Source organism: Mesocricetus auratus, unplaced genomic scaffold, assembly GCF_017639785.1.
Source record: "Mesocricetus auratus isolate SY011 unplaced genomic scaffold, BCM_Maur_2.0 Super-Scaffold_15014, whole genome shotgun sequence".
NCBI lineage: Eukaryota > Metazoa > Chordata > Mammalia > Rodentia > Cricetidae > Mesocricetus > Mesocricetus auratus.
In genome coordinates this window covers 19895517-19919469 of record NW_024429186.1, presented here as the reverse complement: position 1 = coordinate 19919469, position 23953 = coordinate 19895517, and the positions used below count along the sequence as shown (strand labels likewise).

The 23953-nt window shown below is 36.5% G+C and overlaps 1 protein-coding gene across 5 annotated transcripts in view; it reads right to left on the bottom strand.

The window, feature by feature from the left end:
- The window catches only part of Eml5 (EMAP like 5), a 122392-nt gene that overhangs the window by 88483 nt on the left and 9956 nt on the right, over positions 1–23953 (bottom strand). For all 5 annotated transcript variants that reach the window (XM_040742645.1, XM_021226214.2, XM_013112146.3 and 2 more), the window contains exons 2-8: positions 19864–20023; positions 16478–16576; positions 13749–13817; positions 7249–7434; positions 5127–5262; positions 3506–3707; positions 662–799 (exon numbers count right to left, since the gene is read on the bottom strand). In XM_040742645.1, coding sequence (XP_040598579.1) covers positions 662–799; positions 3506–3707; positions 5127–5262; positions 7249–7434; positions 13749–13817; positions 16478–16576; positions 19864–20023 — 990 coding nt within the window. The remainder of the gene's footprint in view (positions 1–661; positions 800–3505; positions 3708–5126; positions 5263–7248; positions 7435–13748; positions 13818–16477; positions 16577–19863; positions 20024–23953) is intronic.

Genomic DNA, 23953 nt, shown 5'->3' with positions numbered 1-23953 from the left:
ACAGAGGATCGTAACTGAAAATAATAATACCAACAGCAAGTCAGGACCCACATTTGTAGTTCAGAGCTTCAGCCACCACTGTACTAAGCATTCATTTTTTAAATAAAAGATTTCTTTTTTATGCATATGTCTGTGTGTGTGCTTGAGGTATGTGTACTACAAGTGCAGGAGCCTGTAGAAGCCAGAAGACTGGAGTCAGACCCCCTAGGGCTAGAGTTACAAGTGGTTGTGAGCCACCCAGTCCCTTTGTAAGAAGAGAAGCTCTTTTCAAGACAGGGTTTCTCCGTATTGTTTTGGAGGCTGTCCTGGAACTCGCTCTGTAGATCAGGCTGGCCTTGAACTCACAGAGATCCACCTGCCTCTGCCTCCTGGGTGCTGGGATTAAAGGCGTACACCACCAACGCCCAGCGAAGAGAAGCTCTCTTAACCACTGAGCCATCTCTCCAACACATTTGCTAAGCATTCTTAATGTCCTAGATAAAAGTTCTTGAGTTTAATTTTCTAACAAAGATATTTTATATGCATATTCATTTAATGAAATTACTATTTGGAGCACATATAAAGAAGAGGGAAAGAGATGGTAAGTTGGCAAGAGCAATGAGTACTGTACATTCCAACAAAACAATAAATTACTGCTTCTGTTTCTACTCTAATAGCATACCTCACTCTAAGGACAGTGAATGACCCATCCTTCATTCCCAAGGCAAGGTGGATTCCATCTACATTGACAGCAGCACATCGAATTGGTTCTTCCATATTACATCTTGCTATTAAAGCATGATCTACAAGGCTCCAAATCCTGTACAATTGAATTCAAAAATAAAAATAATTAATGTGTACTGTATCATGATAATCTATATAAGAATATTAAAGTTAAAACAATCTGGTTTAATGTCAGACTTTTTTCTCTATGAAAACAGCAATATTATTCATGATTAAGATGAAAGAGAATATTAGAATTTTTGTTTTTAAAATAATATAGCAGGGATAGTGAGGTGACTCTAAAGGTAAAATTGTTTGTAGCACAATCCCCAGAGCCCTTAATGAAAGGAGAAATCCCGCTTCCAAAAGCTGCCTGACCTCCTTATGTGCCAATGGCATTCATGAGTCCACACTCACTCTCACATGCACGGGCAACAGCAAACGTTTTTTAAAAAATACAAAAGCATATTGACATCACTATGATTCGATTGTTAATCTCAGATTGATTAGTAATCTCTACCCTAATCAAAAGAGAGCTATATAATCCCTTAAACTATATACCTAGGACTGGGCATAGGATTATACACCTTTAATTCCAGCACTGGTAAGGTAGAGGCAGGCAGATCTCTGTGAGTTGGAGGTCAGCCAGGGCTACATAGTGAGGCGCTGCCTCAAAAAACAAACAAACAAAAAGACCCTAAGGGAAATAAGGATATATGTAGTCTTCTAGATGGAGTACTTAAAATATTCACATTGAGACTACAATACTATTCCACACTACAATATTAAAAATTAAGATAAATTCAAATCAAAAGTTGTGGACTTGAGATCTAGTGTGGTGACTCAGCAGTTAGAAGAGTGTATTGCTCTTTCAGAGGACCTGAGTTAAGGTTCCAGCACCCACACAGGTAGCTCAGAACACCTGTAACTCCAGCTCCAAGGGATCTAATACCCTCTTCTCACCTCCATGAGCACTCAGAACACAGGCAGCATACACACATATGCACGCATTTACAAGTAAAAAATAATAGAAAAACAAACTGTCACCATGTTAACACAGTGATGAAACTCAGGGACTATAGTTGAAATATGGAGGGGAACATTTAGAACCTTTGACTATACATGTTATAATCAAAACAAATCTATACAGAATAAGCATCTACTCCAAGAAGTTAGAGAAAAGATCAGCAAAGAGAAATAGATTTTTTTTTTGGTTTTTCAAAACAGGGTTTCTCTGCATTGTTTTGGAGCCTGTCCTGGAACTCTCTTGGTAGACCAGGCTTGGTCTCAAACTCACAGAGATCCACCTGCCTCTGCTTCCCGAGTGCTGGGATTAAAGGCGTGCGCCACCACCACCCGGTGAGAAATAGATTTTTTTTTACAATGCCTTCATAGGCATTTCTTAAAACAAACAAACAAAAAAAAAACAACAAAAAAAACTTGTTGCTGCAGGCCATAAGAGAGCACAAGATCTCATTACAGATGGTTGTGAGCCACCATGTGGGTGCTGGGAATTGAACTCAGGACCTCTGAAAGAACAGCTAACGGCCAGTGCTCTTAACCACTGAGCCATCTCTCCAGCCTGAATAATAATTTTTCTATACTAGTTTTATAATCTTTTATATAAGATATTTGCTAATTCCTTTAAACTTTTTTTTAATGTTATGTGTCTGAATACTTGCATACAAGTACCCAAGGAAGCCAAAAGACAGCTCCGGATACATACAGGTGGTTGTGAGCTGTCCATTGTGGCTACTGGGAACCAAACTCATGGCCTACTGAAAGAGCAGCAAGCACTCTTAACCACGGGGCTATCTTTGCAGCTCCACCAATTCCCTTTTAATCCTACAAATTTATTTGCATTTCCTTGGGACTCTTCTACATATCCAGTTATATTGCCTATGTATAAACGTTTTCTTTCCAATCACTCTCCTTTACTCCTTTCCCCCTCTCTCTCTATCACTCTTTGCCCTTTACCCCAATCATTCACTGTGCACTGATGAATCTGTCTTTCCTGACCACAAAGTTTCACTGCTGCAACATTAAGTGCTGTGTTGGCTACAAATTTCTTATTCTGTACCACAAGTATCGGTAAACACATCCTCTGGGACAAATCAGACGGCTGCATGTTTTTATAGACTGAGAACTAAGGATGCATTTTATATATTTTATCATAAAAATAAAATTATAAAGCATAAGAAAATATGCAAAGTTCAGATTTCATGTCTATAAATAAGGTTTTATAGGAACACAGACATACTCATTTGTTTACACATGCCTACAGCTTACCTACCATCACAGAGGTAGAGTTTAGAACAAATTTTACACTTGTGTGTATGCATATGCACACCCAAGCACAATGGCAGGTCACAGGCATGCACAATACATTTTTGTTGTTGTTGTTGTTTGTTTTTCAAGACAGGGTTTCTCTATGTAGCCCTAGCTGTGTAGCCCTGTCCTGGAACTCACTCTGAAGACCAGGCTGGCCTCAAACTCATAGAGATCCACCCTTCAGAATGCTGGGATTAAAGGCATGTGCCACCACCACCTGGCCACAATACATTTTTTTTTCATTTGAAAATATAAAGTACATTATTGTTTACCTTCCCTGAAACAAAACAGAAAGCAATTTCAAATTAAAGAAGGCACATTCATGAATTTCATTATTTTATAATAACACATCTTATCATTTATCTTAACCCTGGTTCTGGCCACAATGCATTTAAGGTGCATGATCACAAATATGTTTAGTTAATAGATATTAGTTCTTACAGTCTGAATTACTGAGAAATGATTTACTTACCTGACTGAACGATCGTCACTCCCCGTCACAGCCAAAGGTTTAGTAGGATGAACAGCAAGTGCCCAAAGTTCACCTTCGCAATGCCCTTGCATAATTAGGAAAGGTTTGTTTCTTTCATGCACTACAATTTCAAAAATTTCACTGTCCTGCGTTCCAACTAAAATGTGGTCACCTCGCCAACAAACACTCCTCACAGATAAACCTGGTAAAAAAAACACATTTAATACAAATGTTACAGAGCTGGGCGGTGGTGGCGCACACCTTTAATCCCAGCACTCAGGAGGCAGAGGCAGGCGGATCTCTGTGAGTTTGAGGCCGGGCTGGTCCGACAGCCTCCAAAGCAATACAGAGAAACTCTGTCTGTCTCATAAAACCAAAAAAAATAAAATAAAATAAAAATAAAAAATACTAATGTTACAGTAATAAAATGCAGTCTTAATTGGAAATTAATTCTCATATCTTTCATATTTTGTTGCAAGACAGAATACAAAAGTCTGGGCTCACACTCCCATTGTCCTCAATAGTTTGTATTCTTTTCCATGAGTAATAATAGTTTTCTTTTTTCAGATATCTAATTTCTACCCATCCTTTAGAACACTTATTCCTTCTCCCTTGCTACACAATTCTGAGAGTCAGACTGTGTTTGTAGTCAAGTTCTCACAAGCACTTACAATAGGTAAGTGCTCAGGACCCTGACTTTCGAGAACTGCATTGTGTATTTTCTGTACGAACCTGATTTCTCACTATTTTGCACTTCTTAAATCTACTTATCAAGAGATTTAAGGAAAGAGACTATTTACTTTCACTGTATCTGCATTTCCGACAGTTGCTGTTGGACCCATATGAAAAACTTTCCCATTTAAATTTAAATAACATTGTCAATATAAAGACACTATATATCTCATAATATCATCTTGAGAATAAAATTAAAAGGAATGACATTATTTTGTAAGCTTCAGAATAATGCTCATCTAAACTAATGAAAATAGAGTAGCAGCTATGTACTAAACATTCTAAATAACTAACGTGTATTAATTCATTTAAAACTAGGAGATATTTGTAATGGCCTTACATTACAGATGAGATTAAACAATTAGATCAGAGTTATACATCTCTACAATGACACAAATATTATTTAAATAGTATTTTAAGAAAATTTGATCTAAACGTGTTACTTCCGATCTTAGTATTGTAATTCAATGGCATATTAGTGACTAATATGTTACACTGAGAATCTATTGTATTGTGTTTATTTTTAAGTCCTCTAATTACTGAAAGAGTAAAGTCTGAATAAAGAAAATTGACTTAAATCATCAACAAAAGTTTACCAATTCCCAATATATTTTATTTATGTAGTTATTTGGCAAATAGCTCTATTTAGCATTGTAATAGTAAAATATTTTCAAAATCCACAGTTAAAAAAGTAAAGTCTATCAGATGTCTCTGTTGATCTCGTTACAACAGGCATTAGGCACACAACAGAACGTTTGGCAATATAGTGACCACAGCGATCAACAGATGTCCTCCAGGTGGGATGTATAGAGAACATGTGTGTGCTGAGACACAACCACTGGTTCATTCACACATTCATGCTTAGCACACACATTCATTTTACTATTACCTTTGTATCCCTGGTCTGTTTCCCTGAGATCAATCACAGTAATTGGTTTAAAAGCTAAATCCCAAAGACGAATACAGCCATCTCTGCCACCAGTAGCAAAGCCTTCTTCACAAGCATTCATACTAAAAATTCCCGCCTAGGTGAAGGTAGAAAACAACTTAGCAACATAAACTTTTTAAGAACATCTACTAAACCAAATAATAGTGGTGCACACCATTAGTCCCAGCACTTGGGAAGCAGAGGCAAATGAATCTCTGAGTTTGAGGCTAGCCTGGTCTACAGAGTGAGTTCCAGGACAGCCAGGGCTCCACAGAGAAACCCTATCTTGGGGGAGAAAAATCTACTAAATAAACTCACTCAGCAATATTTTCTTATGAAGCATAGACAAACATACCAAAAGACACACAAAAATATAATACATCATTATAAAGTCAATATGTAGTTGAGGCAGTATTTTAAAGATATGTATATAACACAAAAGAAAGTTAAATAGTATACTATATATAAAATGAATTCTAGAAGGCAAAAATGTAGGTGTAGTAAGTGTAAAAAATCACAATACTCATCTAACTGAGTTAAAAGACCTTTTAATCCATGATAAAGAAAACTATAAACCATAAAGGAAAAAACTTCTATTTTTCGGCGTGGGTATGTGCATACTAGAATTGATCCCAGGACTCTGTAATGCTAGACCAGCATTCTATCTGAGCTACATCCCTGGCCCTCAATTGTAATGTATATATTGAAAAACCACATATCTTTAACATACAAATGAACAAAACAAAAAAGCCTTAATACAACCAACCAAACAAGAGTGAAAAACAAAAAGGGTAACTAATAAAAAACGACATTTCAAAGAAGTTAGCATTTTTCTTCCAGAAGATAAGCAAACATTTTCAGCACTTCATATTCTATACTGAAAAATATGACAGGGGGGAACTAGTGTTTTTAAATACCAGAGGTTATAATATGAATTATCACAACTTTTGTGAAAAAAAAATTATAGTTTTGTTTCCAGACACTTTGCTTACAGCAAGTCAATCATAAATAGTTCTTTAGCACTTTTTTTTTTTTTTAGCACTTTTAAGTTGACAATCTTTTTATGCTAACTAACCCCCTTTGCTGTTTGAGGAGAGGCAATTCAACTGCTAAACAATTTGAATTTAAAAATCACACAATAGTTTTAACAATATACTTTTTTGACTAAATTATATGAAAAACTCATGAATTAAAAAAAACATCCCAGCCTCTTTGGAACCTATTCTCTATGGCTATTTCATCCTTGGTCCTGCTTCAGCTTGATGTACCATGCTTTGTTGATTCCCAGGGGAGACCTTACCCCATCTAAGTGGAGATGGCAAAAGAGTGGATTGGGGGTAGGGGTGTAAAGGGGGCTGGGGGGGAGGGAGTGGAAGGAAAGGAGGGAGGGGAAACTATGGTTGGTATGTAAAACAAATAAATAAAATGATGAAAAGAAAATCAAAAGCAAAATCCCAGGGACTAGAGAGATGGCTCAGAGGTTAAGCTCACTGGCTGCTCTTCCAGAGGACCTGCATTTAATTCCTAGCAGCCACATAGAAGCTCACAATGGTGTGTAACTCCAATGTTAGGATATCCTACACCTTCTTCTGACCTTCAAAGGCACCAGGCACACACAGATGTACAAGCAAAACACCCACATGTACAAAGTAAATAAATAATTTAATCAATCAAAAATATTAAATCCCTTCTTCCCTGGCTTAATGAGTCTATGGTTTTGGTTTGTTTGTTTTTTTCCTATATGTTCCCAAATTGCCTACTGGTTAAGTTGGCCTTACCAACACTAGCTTTATTTTACTAAAGCTAATCTAGAAAACTCTATGGCTAAAGTCAACAAACTTTACTCACCACTATTCTGACACTGTTATAATAATGGTTTTTAACAAGATGATAATTATACTAAGTTAATAGATATGTATGAGTCTAATTACATGCTTCTTAATTGAAGTCTTAAAAACAAATTGTTAGAATAGCATTTTTCAAGAAACTGAACTGACTAGCAACAGGCTATATTAGATAGCTTGTTTTAAGAAAGTTAAGTGGTAAGCATCTAAAAGTATTTAAAATATTCAAATATACTTACAGTATGGGCTCCTTGTATTGTTCGTATAAGATTGATTCCTTTCCAAACATATATGTCCCCATTGAGTGCACCAGAATATGTTAATTCATCCCGAGCACAGGCTAGGCACAATATTGTCTGCAGGTCACCTGTTTTACCAAAAACTCCTCGTTTGGGGGTCAGAGCATTTCCACACAAACTCCAGAACTAAAATGTATACAGTATATGCATATTATCAAATAATGCTTATAAAACCAAGTAAAATATTTTCAATAATTCTATGCTATACTATGGTAGCAAACTAGAAATTACCTAAAGCAGTTAGTTGCCTTATGATAAAGTAACATTCAGTGTTCATATTCTCATCCTAGTGTTGCCACAAGCTATTATAGCAGATTACTCACTAGTTTCAATCTTTATCTGTAAGAGTAAGGAATCTGAACTAACATTTTTATTTAAAGCTATATTTGAATGGTGAGAGGGATGGAAGTGGAGGGCAAAGGAATAGGTTTAACCTGAAGGAGGTAAAAAGCCATATGGAAACCTACTATTTTATAAGCTTTCTAAGTGTGTGTGTGGGTGTGGGTGTGTGTTTTCACATAAAAGAATTAAACTGGGGTTTCCCTACACAGGGGATAATGCTCCTCCCAAAAGTCATAGATGACAAACAAAAAGATCCGTACCAAAAATAATTGTTCTAAAGCTGTTAGTCTAATGTGTCCTAGATATTCCAAAACAATATAGTTTACTCCCACCACTTCTGGTTACCAACCAGAACATGATGGTGTAAGTCCCGATTGCTGAAGACAACACACACTCTGGACACAGATCACACAGCAATCAGGTTAGTACTAACCAGAAAGTTTCCTTCCTGCTTGCTACCTTTCATGCATCAGAAAGTGTTACATAACCTGCTGGGAAGAAAACGCCATCAAACAGTCTTACCCTACTGTGAAGCCTGTGATTATAATAATGGCCAGCATGCCTTGCTTATGCTTTGAGTGCAATAGTGTCATGGATGTCAGGGAGTTAACCAACCACTTTCTGAGTGAGAGGAGTTGGAGTGATAGGGGATAAATCTGGGAGAAGTTAGGGAGAGGATTGGGAGTGAATATGATCAAGATACACTGTACGTCTATACGAAGTTCTCAAAGAATTAATAAATAGAATCTTATATTTCAAAAAAGCTCGGTTTAAAAAATCTACATGCAATTTGGGTTAAAAAGCTGGGAGTGAGTTAGGAATGAAAATGAAGATGAAGGCTGGAAATATAGCTCAGAAGACAGTAATCTGCTTAGTGTGTGCAAGGTCCTGGCTTCGATCTCCAGTGTCATAAAGGTAGGGAAAATCTTATGTCGAATCTGATACAAACAGTTAAGATGGGAGAGAGGACAGAAAGAAAGAACATACGTTATTTTCATTGATAGTCTCAAGATGAATAACAGCTTTGTAAAGGTTACAAATAAGATACCCATTAGAAATGACCAGTTTATCCTTGAGAGAAGATAAATTCAAGCATGAGTCATCATGGCTAGCCTTATTATTTTATTATACAGTGTTCAATAAGTTTTTATTGTCTGCACAGAGAAAAAGTTTGAATGTGGTAGGTCATGGATTTATACATGAAATAGTTCTAAATAAAGAAATTTGGTCCCTAGAATATTATATTATAAAAAGGAAATTACCATTTAATATATTTTTAATATTATATCCTTAAATTTTAAAGTCTGAAGCCTCACAGAACTAAAACTTATGGTACTCATCCATTCACAAAATTAATGAGTGCTTTAATGTGTGAAATGTTATGACTTCTAAACCTAAAAGCACCATCTATAATTTATATTCACAAGAATAGTTGCTCTTGCCCTTTCACCCAGTTCCAATTTGATGTTATTATTTTCTTCCGGCTCAGTGATTCTCAATCTTGGCTTCACATTAGAGTCACCTGGGGAGATTTACGATTCCCGAACACCCACTGAGATGAAATGAAATACAATCTTTGAGGAATAAAGTCTAAGCTTCCAAGAGCTTTTGAGACCCAGCAGGAGCTAACCCTTCTGTTCTGTCAAATAGAATCTCAGTGAAAATGGAAATTTCCCTCTCCCTTCTTGACAAATATATGTGTATATATGGATAAATATATGTCTAATGTATATACACATGATTTCCAATACAGTGGCCCCCAGAAACATGTGGTTTTTGAGTATTTGAAATGTGGCTTATGACTGAAGAAATGAATTTTAAATATCATTTCATTTGAGTTTGTACTTAAATTCCCATATATCCTAGTGGCTACTGTACTAGGTAGCACAATTTTAGATTACCTTTGGGACTTAAGTTTCCTTGCATGTACTGCTGGCATAAAAATGCCACCTTACTACTCACTGTCACTACCAAAGGAAAAGAAATGTAATTCATAATATACTTAGTCTCAGCAGCTAAGCTCTTTTAAAAAAAATCTAAAAATAAAAAGTTTAGCTTTAGGGAATTTTGGAAATGGAAAATCTAGGTAAGTTCAGAATCAAGCAATACCAACACAATATAAGAGATGGAAGAGAGAATCTCAGGCATTGAATATAGAATAGAAGAAACAGATACAATGGTCAAAGAAAATGTTAAATCTAAAAAACCCCTGACACAAAACATCCAAGAAATTTGGACACTGTACTGGGAAGATTACCCATGCTCATGGATCAGGAGGACTAGCACAGTAAAAACAGCCATTTTACCAAAAGCAATCCAATCCCCACTGAAATTCCAATACAAGTCTTTACAGATCTTAAATGAACAATATTCAATTTCATATGGAAAAACAAACAAACAACAGTATGGCTAAAGCAATTCTGTACAGTAAAAGAACTTCTGAAGGTATTATCATCCCTGATTTCAAGCTGTACTACAGAGTTATAGTAATAAAACCCGCATAGTATTGGCATAAAAACAGACAGGTTAATCACACCTGATTTTTTTGTTTTTTGTTTTTGTTTTTTTACAAAGAAGCCATAAATATACAATGGAAAAAAGAAAGCATCTTCAACAAATGGTGCTGGTCTAATTGGATGTCAGCATGTAGAAGAATGCAAATAGATCCATATCTATCACCCTGAACAAAATTCGAGTCTAAGTGGATTAAAGACCTCAACATAAAACCAGATACACTGAACCTAATAGAAGAGAAAGTGGCACATAGACTTGTATACATTGACACAGGAGACAGATTCCTGAACAGAATACCAATAGTGTAGGCACTAAAATGAACAATTAATTAATTAATGGGACGTCAAGAAACTGAAAAGCTTCTATAAGGCAAAGGACACTATCATTAAGACAAACAGCATCCTACAGAATGGGGAAAATTTTTCACCAACTCCACATCTGACAGAGGGCTAATATTCAAAATATTTAATAACTCAAGAAACTAGGCATAAACACACCAAATAGTCCAACTAAAAAATGGGGTACAGATCTAAACAGAGAATTCTCAACAGAGGAATCTCAAAATGGTTGAAAAACACTTAAGGAAATGTTCAGCATCTTTAATCATCAGAGAAATTCAAATCAAAACAACTCTGAGAGATTACCTTACACCTATAAGAATGGCTAAGATGGAAAACACAAGTTACAGCTCTTGCTGGAGAGGATATAGAGCGAGGGAAACACTCCTCCATTGCTGGTGGGAGTACAAACTGGTAACAGTCACTGTGGAAATCAGAGTGTCGGTTTCTCAGAGAACTGGGATCAATCTACCACAATACCCAGCTATTCCACTCTTGGGCATATACCCAAAGAATGTACTATCATACCACAAGGACATTTGCTCAACAATGTTCTTAGCAGCTTTATTTATAATCTCCAGAACCTGGAAACAGCCTAGATGTCCCACACCCAAAGAATACATGAAGAAAATGTGGTACATTTACACAATGGAGTACTATTCATCTCTTAAAAACAATGGCATTATGAAATTTGTAGGCAAATGGATGGAACTAGAAAAAAATCATCCAGAGATAACCCAGACCCAGAAAGACAAAGTATGTATTCTTATAAGTAGATATTAGCTGTAAAGGATAATCATCCTACCATCCACAGACCCAGAAAAGCAAAGTAACAAGGAGGATTCAAGCAGGAGTGGGGTGACACACTGATCTCCCTGGGAAGGTAAAATGGAATGGATTTTGCAGGCTGACTTAGGGCAGATGGAGATGGGAACAGGAGGGATCCGGTTGGGAGGGCATGAAGGGAGAGAGTACTGGGAGAGATGACCGGAAGGGGAGCATTTCAGGGGCAAGGGAGAAACCTAGTGCAATGGAAACACCCGCAATCTGCAATGGTGATCCTAGCGAGGAGTCCTAGTAATGGGGGATACAGAGCCTGAACCAGCCATCTTCTGCAACCAAGCAAGGCCTCCAGTGGAGGGACTGGGACAGCTACTCAGCCACAAAACCTTCAACCTACAATTTGTCCTGCCTACAAGACGTGCTGGGGTAAAGGTGGCACAGAACTTGTGGGAGTGGCCAACCAATGACGGCTCCAACTTGAGACCCACATCACAAGAGAAAGCCCATGCCTGACACTGCCTGGAGAGCCAGAAACCTGAGGCTGGACAACCCAGAGACCTAAGATAGAACCAAATACGACTGGCACAATACAAATAAAAATAAAAATGTCAATGAAATGATTCCTAATGATATTCTGCTATACATGTGGACTGGAGCCTAGCACAATCGTTATCAGGGAAGCCTAACCTAGCAACTGATGGGAATCAATGCAGATATCCAGACAAACATTAGATGAAACCTGGGAAATGCTGAGGAAGAGGGAGAGGAAGGATTGTAGGAGCCAGAGGAGTCAAGGACACTACAAGAACACAGCCCACAGAATCAACTAACCTGGGCTCATAGGAGCTCACAGAAACGAGCAACAATCAGGGAGCCTGCATGGGCCTGACCTAGGCCCTCTGCATGTATGTTATGGTTGTGTAGCTTGGTGTTCTTGTGAGCCTCCTAACAGTGGGAGTAGGAGCTGTCTCTGGCTCTTTTGCCTGCTTTTAGGACCCGTTCCTCCTACTGGGTTGCTCCATCCAGCCTTGATGTAAGGGTATGTGCCTACTCTTATTACAACTTTTTATACCCTGTTTGGTTGATATGCCTTGGAGACCCCTGTGAAGGGAAAAGGAAGAGGAGTGGATCTGGAGGACAGCAGAGTCGGGGGAGGGACTAGAAAGTGTAGGGGGAGGGAAGAGGGGAAAGGACTATGGATAGGATATAATATATGGGAGAAGAATTCATTATTTTTTAAAAGTTTTAGCTTTATTTACAACATAAATCATCAGTAAGATCTTTGTTATTAATTTGTCAACTACTTACTAGACATTTAACATATTATGTACAAACATACATGTCTAATAAGTTAGCACATCTATCTATCTATCTATCTATTTATCTATCACTGTACCAAGAATCATATTGGATATAAAGACAAAGATATTTATCTTCCCAGCGATTAAAATCTATGCTTAAAGCCTTGGGGAGCAAGCAAGGAAGACAAACAGATAAGAAAGTCAGAACACAGATTCTTACTAGGAATTAACTGTTTCAGGTGCAATTACACAAAGCAGTAGAAGAAGAACAACAAGTATCTGGCATTTGCACCAGTGATTTAAAGATAACTATAAACATATTGTGTGGTTGTTATCCCTTAGAAGCCTGTTCTTTTCTAATGAGACACAGAAAGGGAGTAGATCTAGAGGGAGGTGAGGAGGGGAGGTACTGGAAGATGTAGGAGGCAAAACTATAACTATGATATAGTGTGTGAAAAAGAATCTATTTTCAATAAAATATGTAAAGAAATGGATATTTCCACTGACATCATAGGCTTCAAAATCTAGAGCAAAACAAAACCTACAGCTTGCATAAACAAATACACAGTAACTATCAAGGTGTTAGTCCCTTCTGATAGCAAATATAGAAAAAGGAAGATAACCCTAGCTGGGCACTATAAAAAGCATTTGAACATATGCTGCCTTTTAAATCATCAACTTTGAAGACGGTAAGAACTGTCATAGCTTCAAAATGTGGAAAAACACCTGGCTGGGTTAAATGACTCCCATAGGTTAAGTATCTCATAAGTGACAGGAGTGATACGCACGTTGCTTCTATGAGGCAATAGTATCTCTGCAGATGAAAAACTCTTTTTGTTTGATTTCCTATTCTTACAGCTCACTTTGCACGTGAAATATGAAGAAACAAGGTGAGTGCAGTAGATTCTATCTTGCTAGACTGTGTTTCCTAATAGAGAGTGGCTCATTACTTCCCTTTTAAAACTTACACCCATATGATGTCTCAAAATAACTACACCTTAAGCACTTGCTAAACTAGACATAAGTATTAAAAAGTTGACATTTTTAAAAACAAGTCTTGTTAGAATTCTGTAACTATCCTAAATGGCTAATGATGTGATGTATATGTAGCAACAGAAAACAAAAAAAAATGATTGCTATAAAAGAAGGCGCCTTCTTGTACCTTGATATGTTTTACACCACAGCTGACAAGTTTATTTGGCTGGTACAAATCCCAAGATATATCAAATATCTGTAAACAAATCAAATTAATGGTTAAAATAGTTGGTATCATTTAAGGATCATGCCAAACAATGAATTGGGTTAAACCCTCATTTATCAGAAACTATAGCATTTAAAAATCTTATGAGAAAACGATAAGTATGATAATAAGGAATAAGAGCAATTCCTTAGTTTGGTTAACTTTACAGGACAGCTAATAAAGTAGATTTAACACTTTCATTTTTAACTTTTAAAGAATACTTGGATCCAAGTAAGTAAAACGAATGGTTCAACAGAACTAGAGCGAGAGGCTGACGCTTGAGGATTTTTACAGAGGCAAAACTCCACACTCAATACTGAGATATTTAGGGCACTTCTACATTTTTAATCAGAACTACTTTAATAAAAGATCCAAACATTCATTTCACAGAAGTTTTTATCCTTTTTTTAACTTTCTCATTGTTTATAGGTCAAACAGAGTTAACTTACACTTTTTTAACTTTTAAGAGTCCCTATGCTTTATTCACACCTAATATTCCATAGATTCAAAGTACACACAAACCACATTGTTACAAAAAAACTCAGGTGAATCATAATATCCAATAGAAACTGACAATCAAGCAACAAATGAAATAAAGACTATCATCCATTTGCTCTGCTGAATACTGTGCTCTTCAATAAGTTTCTTTGGCCATTGTGTAACTTAACCTAAGAAATCTGTTAGCTCTAAAAATCTACAAAGCGATGCTCTCCAAAACAGTGAAGAGTGCACCTTACAAGACACTTCCTGACAACTCACCATAATAGACACTACATGGAAAAACACGGATGCAATTTTAAAATACTAATGACAACACTTTTTAGAATTCCATTATCATTCGGCACCATTTTTACAAAAATTGGTTTGCAGATTCAAGGTACCAAATTTATGAAATACTTTGACCCAAGTAAGTTAGAATAAGGTTGTCTAATAAGACATAGGTAACATTTTAATAGTCATTAGTGGCCATGTAATAGTCTCCTTAAAGAATTTTCCAAAATCAAGTATATTCTCCAAACTGCAAAAACATACAAAATTACCCACAAAACATTTACAGATGCTTATAAACTAGTATCACTGTCACTATTCTTGTAAAAAAAAAGTAGAGATTTTTAAGAGTTTACCTAAATTTTGATCTAGGTTCAAAAAATTACAGCACTTAATTTAAAACTTAATTACAAGGCTGGGCATGGTTGTTAGTATTCAGGCCTTTAATCCCAGCACTCGGGGGCAAAGCAGGTAGATCTTTGTGGATTTGAAGACAGCATGTTTTATAGGGTGAGTTACAGGACAGCCAGGACTATAGAGAAAGACCCTGTCTCAAAAACAAAGAAACAAAGTCTTGATTACAAAATATTCTTTTTTGTTGTTGTTGTTCATTTCTGTTTTGAGAAAGGGTTTCTTTGTGCAGCCATGGCTGTCCTGAACACTCTCTGTAGATGAGGCTGGCCTTGAACTCACAGAGATCTGCCTGCCTCCCAAGTGCTAGGATTAAAATCATGCTTCACTAACACCCAGTTACAAAGTACTCTTAACATTAATCTTATATAACCTATCTAAAGTATATATATATGTATATATATATGTATATATATATATATCTTCACAAATTTGAAAAGTAAAAAACGTTAAGTTTCTAAACTTTCATCTTATTTATTTATTACAGATCTGGGGTCAAACATGGCCTCATGCATGCTAGAGGCAACCACTCTTCCACACAGCAACATTCCTAGCATAATTTTAAATTTACACAAGCAACATCATTTTCCCTTAATTATAATGCATAGGCAACATACTGTTAAGCCAAACTAAACAGACCATTTAATTTAAAGTTGATATGTGAATAATTTATGTTTTCATATACATAACTCTTCAAACAGTACAAATTAAAAATCTGCAGGCCTTTATTAATTATTATACTTCAATAAAACTGTTTAAAAATTAAAAATAAAGTTTCTACCGAAACAAGCATGCAGCCAAGCTTCAAACTAATGCTGTACACTGTGGGTCATGTGTTTTAGTCCTATGATCGCTATGCCATCTCATATTTTTTATTAGATTTTATTTATTTATATTCATGCAAATGTAGGCACCTCTACTAGCTGAGCCATCTCACCGGTCCACAATCTAACATTTTATGGGTATCTATAATTGTATAATTTTAACTTTACTTTGAAAGTTTTATTAATATTCCACATATCATAACGTTCCTCATTTAGCTGGGTGGTGGTGCATACCTTTAATCCCAACATTTGAGAGGTAGAGACAAGCTGGATCCTTGTGAGTTCGAGGCCAGCCTGGTCTACAGAGCAAGTTCAAGGATAACCAGGGCTACACAGAGAAACCCTGTTTCAGAAAAAAGAAAGAAAAAAAAGGGAAAAGAAAAAGTATACAAACCAATGGTACTTCCTATGCTTACAGAATTGTTCAAATGTAACTACTTGGTTTTAGAAAATTCTATCATTTAAGTCATTCATTACACATTTCCCCTTCCCACCCTTTCCTCTTCCCGTAACTGTACCAATTTTATTTTTACAACTTGTATTACCTATGGCATGTGACAATGACAAGACACAAAAGAAAACCCCCTGAACTCTATGCCAGACTTCTCTTGCCAGGTATTCATTAGAAAGCCCAGAGGAGATACTCACTCTGTCAGTGTGACCAGGAGCCATAGACAACATTCTCCCCCTCTTCCAGTCCCAAACACAAACTGCGTTCTTTGAATCGAGTCCAACTGAAACCAAGCGCTGGATTTTGTTCCAGAAAGTCAGGAAGGAATGAAAAGACAATTCAAGACAATTCAAATAACTATCACATTATAAATCACAAATAAATCCTACTTATAACATCAAAACATATGCATTCATATTTCCAATACCCTTTAAGGCAGATTGGTGTATTCATCCCATTAATACTTGTACACGCATTTAGTTTTTCATATTAAGTAAAAAGAAAGACCTTCAGTTCTATGAATATCCAGAAAGTATATTAATCAAACTCTAGCCAAAAGCTAAAAGTTGTAGATAAACTATAAAGACATCTTTTTAAATGCACTGTTGTGCTGTTGCAGGTTCAATGATAGACCTTATCTCAAAAAATAAGATATCACTAGCAACAAGAAAGACTATATGGGCCACGAAGCTTAAAATATTAACTACCCGATGTTATACAAATTTTACCAGTGCTTGATTTGGCATATGAATTGACAGCAAGTTTGAACACCATGCTTTACTACATAGGAGACTTGGGGAAACTTACCTAAAACCTCTCTGTATCTATTTCCTTACCTGTTAAATGGAAATGATTAAAGTACTCTGTAAGGATAATATGAACATTATTGTAATCACATATAAAGGAGTCAGAAGAGTATCTGCACATGGTTAATGCTGCATAAATGTTTGATAGCTTCATCAACACTATTTACCATAAGCCACAATTAGCTTTACAAATCCGTGTACTCTGCTCAAATGAAAAAATGCCACCTAGTGCCCAGTTAGAACAGCTTCACCTGGGTAGAATTACGATTTAAACCAAATGGGCTCAGTTTTAGTATGGAGGTTGTGTGGTTTCATTGTTTATTCTGTAAGAATTAACCATTTTGTTGTTATAAGAAAATTACAAATTTCATAAAGGCAAACTGATACATTTTATGTTTGTGCCAGCTCCTGGGGCTTTTCATGAAATTAGATGTAAAAAATGACTTCATTTCTAGCTCATTCTAGAAATGAGCAGTTTTAACTATAACTTATGTTTCTGCTAGAATTGGGGGCTGAGGAGATGACACAGTGGATGAAGTACCTGCTGCATAAGCCCGAGGACACGAGTTCAGATCCCCAGCACCAACACAAAAGCTGAGCAGTAAGGCATGGATCTGTAAGGCTTGCTCTGTGAGGCAGAGACAGGTGGATCCAGTTGTCTCAGCTGAAAATTTGGGCTCTAGGTTTAGTAAGACACCGGTCTCAAAACATAAGGTGTCAAGACAGCTGAGGAAGACATGCCAGTGTTGGACCTCTGACCTTTACATATGCCCATACAGGCAAGTATATTCACACACACATGATTTTCAAAAGAATGAACACTGTATTTTTTATAATATGTGGTTATCTTGTAGATTAATTACAAAGTGAGTTAACCTCAACTTTCTCCCATTACTGTATGAAACTTCAGTCCCTGTTTATTATAGATTTCTATAAATAGACTTTTCAGCCCTTAATTATCCTCAAGAAGACAGGTTACTAGTATTAATATGTATATTCAGCTCACTTAGAAAAAGCCTTTAGGAAAAGAACATTTAGCATTGCTAATTGGATAAATCCAAAATTATCATATGTGCTTTCTAATCCAGCAGAAAATGAAAATGTTAGACAATATTTCCTACTCAATAACTTTATAAGGAGTTTATGAATGGGTATGATTGCTCAAATATATTTTCCAAATTATGACATTAAAATAATGTCCTTATCTTCAATTTCCAGGAATTCCTGACATTAACTGTACTCTTCAAGGGCAAATTCCTTTTGATAATTAACAACTACCTCCTAGTTACATGTTTGAGAGGCAGTAAAGCGTTGCTGTTAGAAACATGAGCTTTGGAGTGTGAGACCTGGTTCCTACTCTGATTCCACTCACTGGCTGTTAACCTGGAACAAGTTATTTAACCTTTCTCAGTCTCAGTTTCTTTCTCTGCAATGTAGAGGTAATAATAGACTCTATTTCACAGGGTTGCCATGAGGACTAAATAAAATAATGCAGACTTAGGAAAATGCCAGGTACATAATAGTATGCACTCCATATCTATGGTTTTCAAAGCTTAAATTTTAATAACATGCCCTCATGAAGACACAATGATAAAATACAAGTACTCATGCTTTCTCACAGAAATAGCCCAAAATAAGAAAGATGAGGTGCTTCCAAGCAGTAAACACTATGGAAGTGGTTTCTCCTTAGAAGGGATGTATCAGCAATGCAATACATTATAAATAAAATTACCCATACCTAAAGGATACTTACAGACTCACAGTTTAAAAATCTTAAATTTCCCAAAACCTTATGTGTAAAGGAATTTTAAACTAATTTTTATAGATTTGTTTTGTAACATTTTGTGCTCCTCTGATGTAAGAAACATATTCTTTCTCTTAAGAAATAAAATGAACTTCTGAAAAGACTTAAAGGACTTGAAAGATATTACCAAACATGGGACATGCCTTGAGTTTTCACAATTGCTAATCACCATGAAACCTAAAGCACATTTTCAGAGAGGCTCCAGTGAAGTCTTCACAGATCCCTTACCAGAAAGTCACAGGACTCTGGGCTACTCATAGGTGCTATGCCTCGGGGAAAACATATAGGGTATCTACTATAATTTTCTCTAAGATACAACATTAGGATCTAGATCTACAACAATAATAAAAAGCAAGTAACTAAATTTTTCTGTAAGTTAAAATGACTTTAAAATCTAATTTAAACATAAAATATTTAACAATTACAAATTAACCATAGCACTTTTAAAATATGTTTTAGCCATAACAGCTTCTATACAGAACTATAAAAAGTCTTGGCTTGTTAGAGGATAATTTGAAACTGATCAGCCAATGGGGTAATAATTGTGTTCATTGTTTTAATCTTTGATTTTGTATAAAAGTAATTCATAGATATTATCTCATTTTCAGTAAAAATATAATTACAAAAGAAAAACTTTAACTGAAAATTAAAATATACACAGCTCTACTTAGTGAAACTTAATTTTCCTAAGGCATCTTCCATATGCACTACCTAAATACCTTACCTGTAAAACAGTTATTGATAAAATTTTCTGCAACTGGGAAACTTCTTTGTAATGATGAAATCAATACCCCTTGTTGTTTTTATTTTTGTTAGTTATGTCATCCACCCACCTCATTTATACTTTATCACCTTTGAATAGACCAATACTTTTTATCAATTGTTTTTCAATTCTACAATATAGACATTGTGATTTCTTATAGCAAGCATTTTAAAACAAAAATTGATAGAAAGGAGGAAAATTATCCCATACCTGTCCATCCAAGTCAAATGCTAAACAAGCTATGCCATGTGTATGAACATCCTTCAGAACCGACACGGTCTGAACAGTGTAAGAATCCCAAACACAAATGTAAGGCTCTTTCCCAACTTGTCCTGTTGCTACCAACACTCGCTCAGGATGTAGTGCAAGACTAAAAAAATAAGGAATAAATAAGTAAATAATAAGGCTTGAAAATTGCGCATCAAACATTTATAGCACTTGATATAGATATTTGTATTTACAAATATCAACATTAGACTATTCATCTTAATATATATTTAGAAATAATTTCTATAAAAATTCTTGCTAAAAATTCTTAATAATATACTTTATAGTACCATTCCTTTTATTGACTAATATTGAACTAAATCTTTGCTACAGGGTTAAGCACTTGCCATGGGAACATGAAGACTGAAGCTCATACTCCTAGAACCCACTAAATACCATGTGGATATGGCAGACCACCTATAATTCCAACCTTGGAGAGCAAGAGGTCCCCCAAACAAGCTATTTAGCAAGAAATAGGTATATCAGAGAACTCTGAGTGTGGCTGAGAGTCTGGCCTCACTGAATAAGGTATGGGGCAGTCCATGGTGATTCCCAGCATCAGTCTCAGGCCACCACATGTACTCAGACTCACAGGCACATGCATGCCAAACATGTGCAACCACAAACATGTATACAAGAACATACATTATAAACCATATACACATACATGAAAGTTGAAAAATGGCTAAATATTAATGTCCAGAGTGGCATTTGGTAGCATTTACACTGTAACAATGATAAATTACAAATCTCATTATAAAAAAACAGCAGTGTGACATGGAATTTACACAAAGTGATCAACAATCTTTAAGAGTAAGACAAAAATCTATTAGTAAGGTCTATGCACATACATTAGCAGAAGGCAGGAAACAAAAATTCTACTTGATAAATGTTTTCATGAGTTTAAAATACCAGATTTGTGTTTAAATAAAAACATATTCAAGTGCATTTCTGTACACTAACAGAGAACACCAAAAAAAATCAAGAAAATCCAAATCACAAGAGCACCAACAAGAGTAAATATAATAATAAACTTAAGGAAGCTATTCCTTCTGTAATGAAATCTAGAAATAATCTTAAAAGGTCTAAACAGATACATCATATCAGTTCTAGGCTTGAAAAAATGTAATAATTCTTCTTACATTGATCAAAGATCAACAGAATTCTTGTCATAGTACCAGCCATAATTAAATTAAAATAACATAGAAAATTGGATCCCTCAAATATTATTTGTGGGACTATATTAAAGAGCCAGTTTGAACAACAGCTTACCAGTTACTATAGGATACAACAATTATATTTCTAGATACATTCCTAAAAGTAGTAAAAACATATGGCCACACAAGATTTGTATACAAATGCTCACGCAAAAATCATTCATAACAGCAAAAGTGACTGCTCAAATGTTCATCAACTGAATGGAGAAAAAAAGAAATAAAGTGCTAATAGTATGTTGCAATAGCGATGAACTCTGAAATTTATATTTCACAGAAAAGAAATAATACATAAGGGTTACATACTGTATGGATTAATTTACATGAAATGTCTGGTGTGACAGACTTTTCTTGGGGAAACACAACACACAAACAGAACCCATGACAGACCAAAGTACAGATCATGCCAATGTCCAACTTAGTGAACCAACATTTGTATTGGAGTATGGTGAGAAATTTCAGGGAACAAGGATGAGTCAAAGCATCACTGAAAAGTCCACCCCAACACAGGTGACAACTCACAAAGGTTGCAACCTTGGAGCTCTCTACACAGCTTGCAGCAGCCAGCTACCAGTCTGAGAATGAATCTCCCTCCAACTCAACTAGTCAGTCTCCTCTGTCAGTCTTTCACTCCTTTATACTCTTACATGGGGTCTTCACGAATCTTCCAAGTTTATGTTCTCCCAGACTTATGCCTATTGGTTTACCCCCTAAGTCTCATGAGCCTCCCCTTCCTTCCTGGAAGGAATGTTTCAGTTCTGAGGGAAATGCCATACAAAAAAGAGCCAATGCCATGTCCAGGGAAAGCATTAAACAGCACTCCTCCCCTTCCTTTTGGATTCTCCAAAAGAGCCTATGAGTTTCCTAGCTATGAGTTTTGACCATGTCTACAGAATCAGGCATGATCCCTCCTGTAGAGCAGGCCCCAAATCCAATCAAGAGAGTAGTTGGTTACCTACATACATAGTATGGTTGTTTGACTAAGAATGGCCCCATAAGCTCACAGATTTGAAAGATCAGTCACCAGGGAGTGGCACCATTTGGAAAGATCAGGAGGTGTAGCCTTGATGGAGTAGGTGTGACCTTATCAAAGGAAATGTGTCACTGGAGGTGGGATCTGAAGTTTCAGAAGCCCAACGCAGGCCCAGAGGCTCTCTCCCTTCTTGCTGCCTGCAGATCTAGATGTAGAACTCCCAGCTACTTCTCTAGCACCATGTCTGCCTATGTGACACCAAACTCCCCACCACGATGATAATGAACTAAACCTCTAAAACTATAAGCAAGCCCCAATTAAATGCTTTCCTTTATAAGAGTTACCACTGCTGGGTGGTAGTGATGGTGATGATGATGATGATGATGATGATGATGATGATGCATGCACGCCTTTAATCCCAGTACTCGGAGGCAGAGACAAAAGCAGGCATTTTCTCTGTGAGCTGGAGCCTAGCCTGGTCTACAAAGTGAGTTCCAGGACAGCTAGGGCTTTAAACAGAAAGTAAAAAGAAAGAAAGAAAAACAAGAATTGCCAAGGTCATGGTGACTCGTCACAGCAATGAACACTGATGAAGACACACAGTTTTTCTCTACTGCACCAGTGAACATGTGTATCTGGAAGGTCAGGGTTGTAGCAAGCAGGGTCTAGCATTATATAACAATGTAAAAGAGTTCCCCCTTTTGTCACATCCACACCAGCATTTGTTGTCATTTACTTTCTTTTCTTCTTTTAATCTTAGTCATTCTGGCTGGAATAAAATGGAATCTTAAAGCAGTTTTTTTTATTTTATGTTTTAAATTATAATACAAATACTTCATTTCCCTCCCTTTCCTTTCCTTCTTCCAACTCCTCCATTGTACCCCATTGCTCTCTCTCTCAAATTCATGGCCATTTTTCTTTGTTATTGAATATCAATTCCTAACTTCTCAGTCTGTATAATGTTACATATATGCATATGACCTCAGGACTGACCACTTGGTATAGGATAATTAATTGGGAGCTCTTCCTGGAGAAAACCATTTCTCCCTTTTGGCATTCCCCAGTTTCCACAGTCCTATGCCTAGGACAGAGGCCCTGCAGACCTTCCCCCTTCCATGTTAGCATGCCAACTGTTGTCATCCTTGTTCAGGTCTTGTGTAGGCAGTCATGTTGATAAACTTTATAAGTACAGCCTCTCTGATATAGAAGCCTCCTTTTGAGGTATTGGCCAGAGCTGTCCAAGAGACTCCCAAAACATTATATAGCCCATTGCCGTTGCACTTGGTTGCATCCTAGAAATTAAAAGCAAGTCCACTGCTAAAGACACCATGTACTTTGGACACAAGACCCAGAGGACCTGAGCTAGGTTTGATCTGAAAGCCTCCTTCCTGAGGACTAGCTTTCATGGTACCAGAAGGCTCTGGGAAAGTTTCCAAGAGAAACAACCTATAGTCCTACCAAGCTATGAACCACAATAACCAGCATGGCAACAGTGGTACATATATGTTGGCAGTAACCAACAGCTCTCTACTTGCATTTAATTAAGGCCTGCTCAACAAGAGGGAAGCCATGCATGGTAGTGAAAACATAACTGTCTTAATTTATATTTCACCAATGGCCAAGGATGTTGACCACTTTTAAAAGTGCTTAGCAGCTATTTGTATGTCTTTTTTAGTGTCCTGTTAGATTCCAAGGCCCATTTTTTTCTTTTTCTTTTTTTGGTTTTTCGAGACAAGGTTTCTCTCTCTAGCTTTAGAGCCTGTCCTGGAACTCAATCTGTAGACCAGGCTGGCCTTAAACTCACAGAGATCTGCTTGTCCCTGCCTCCCCAGTGCTGGGATTAAAG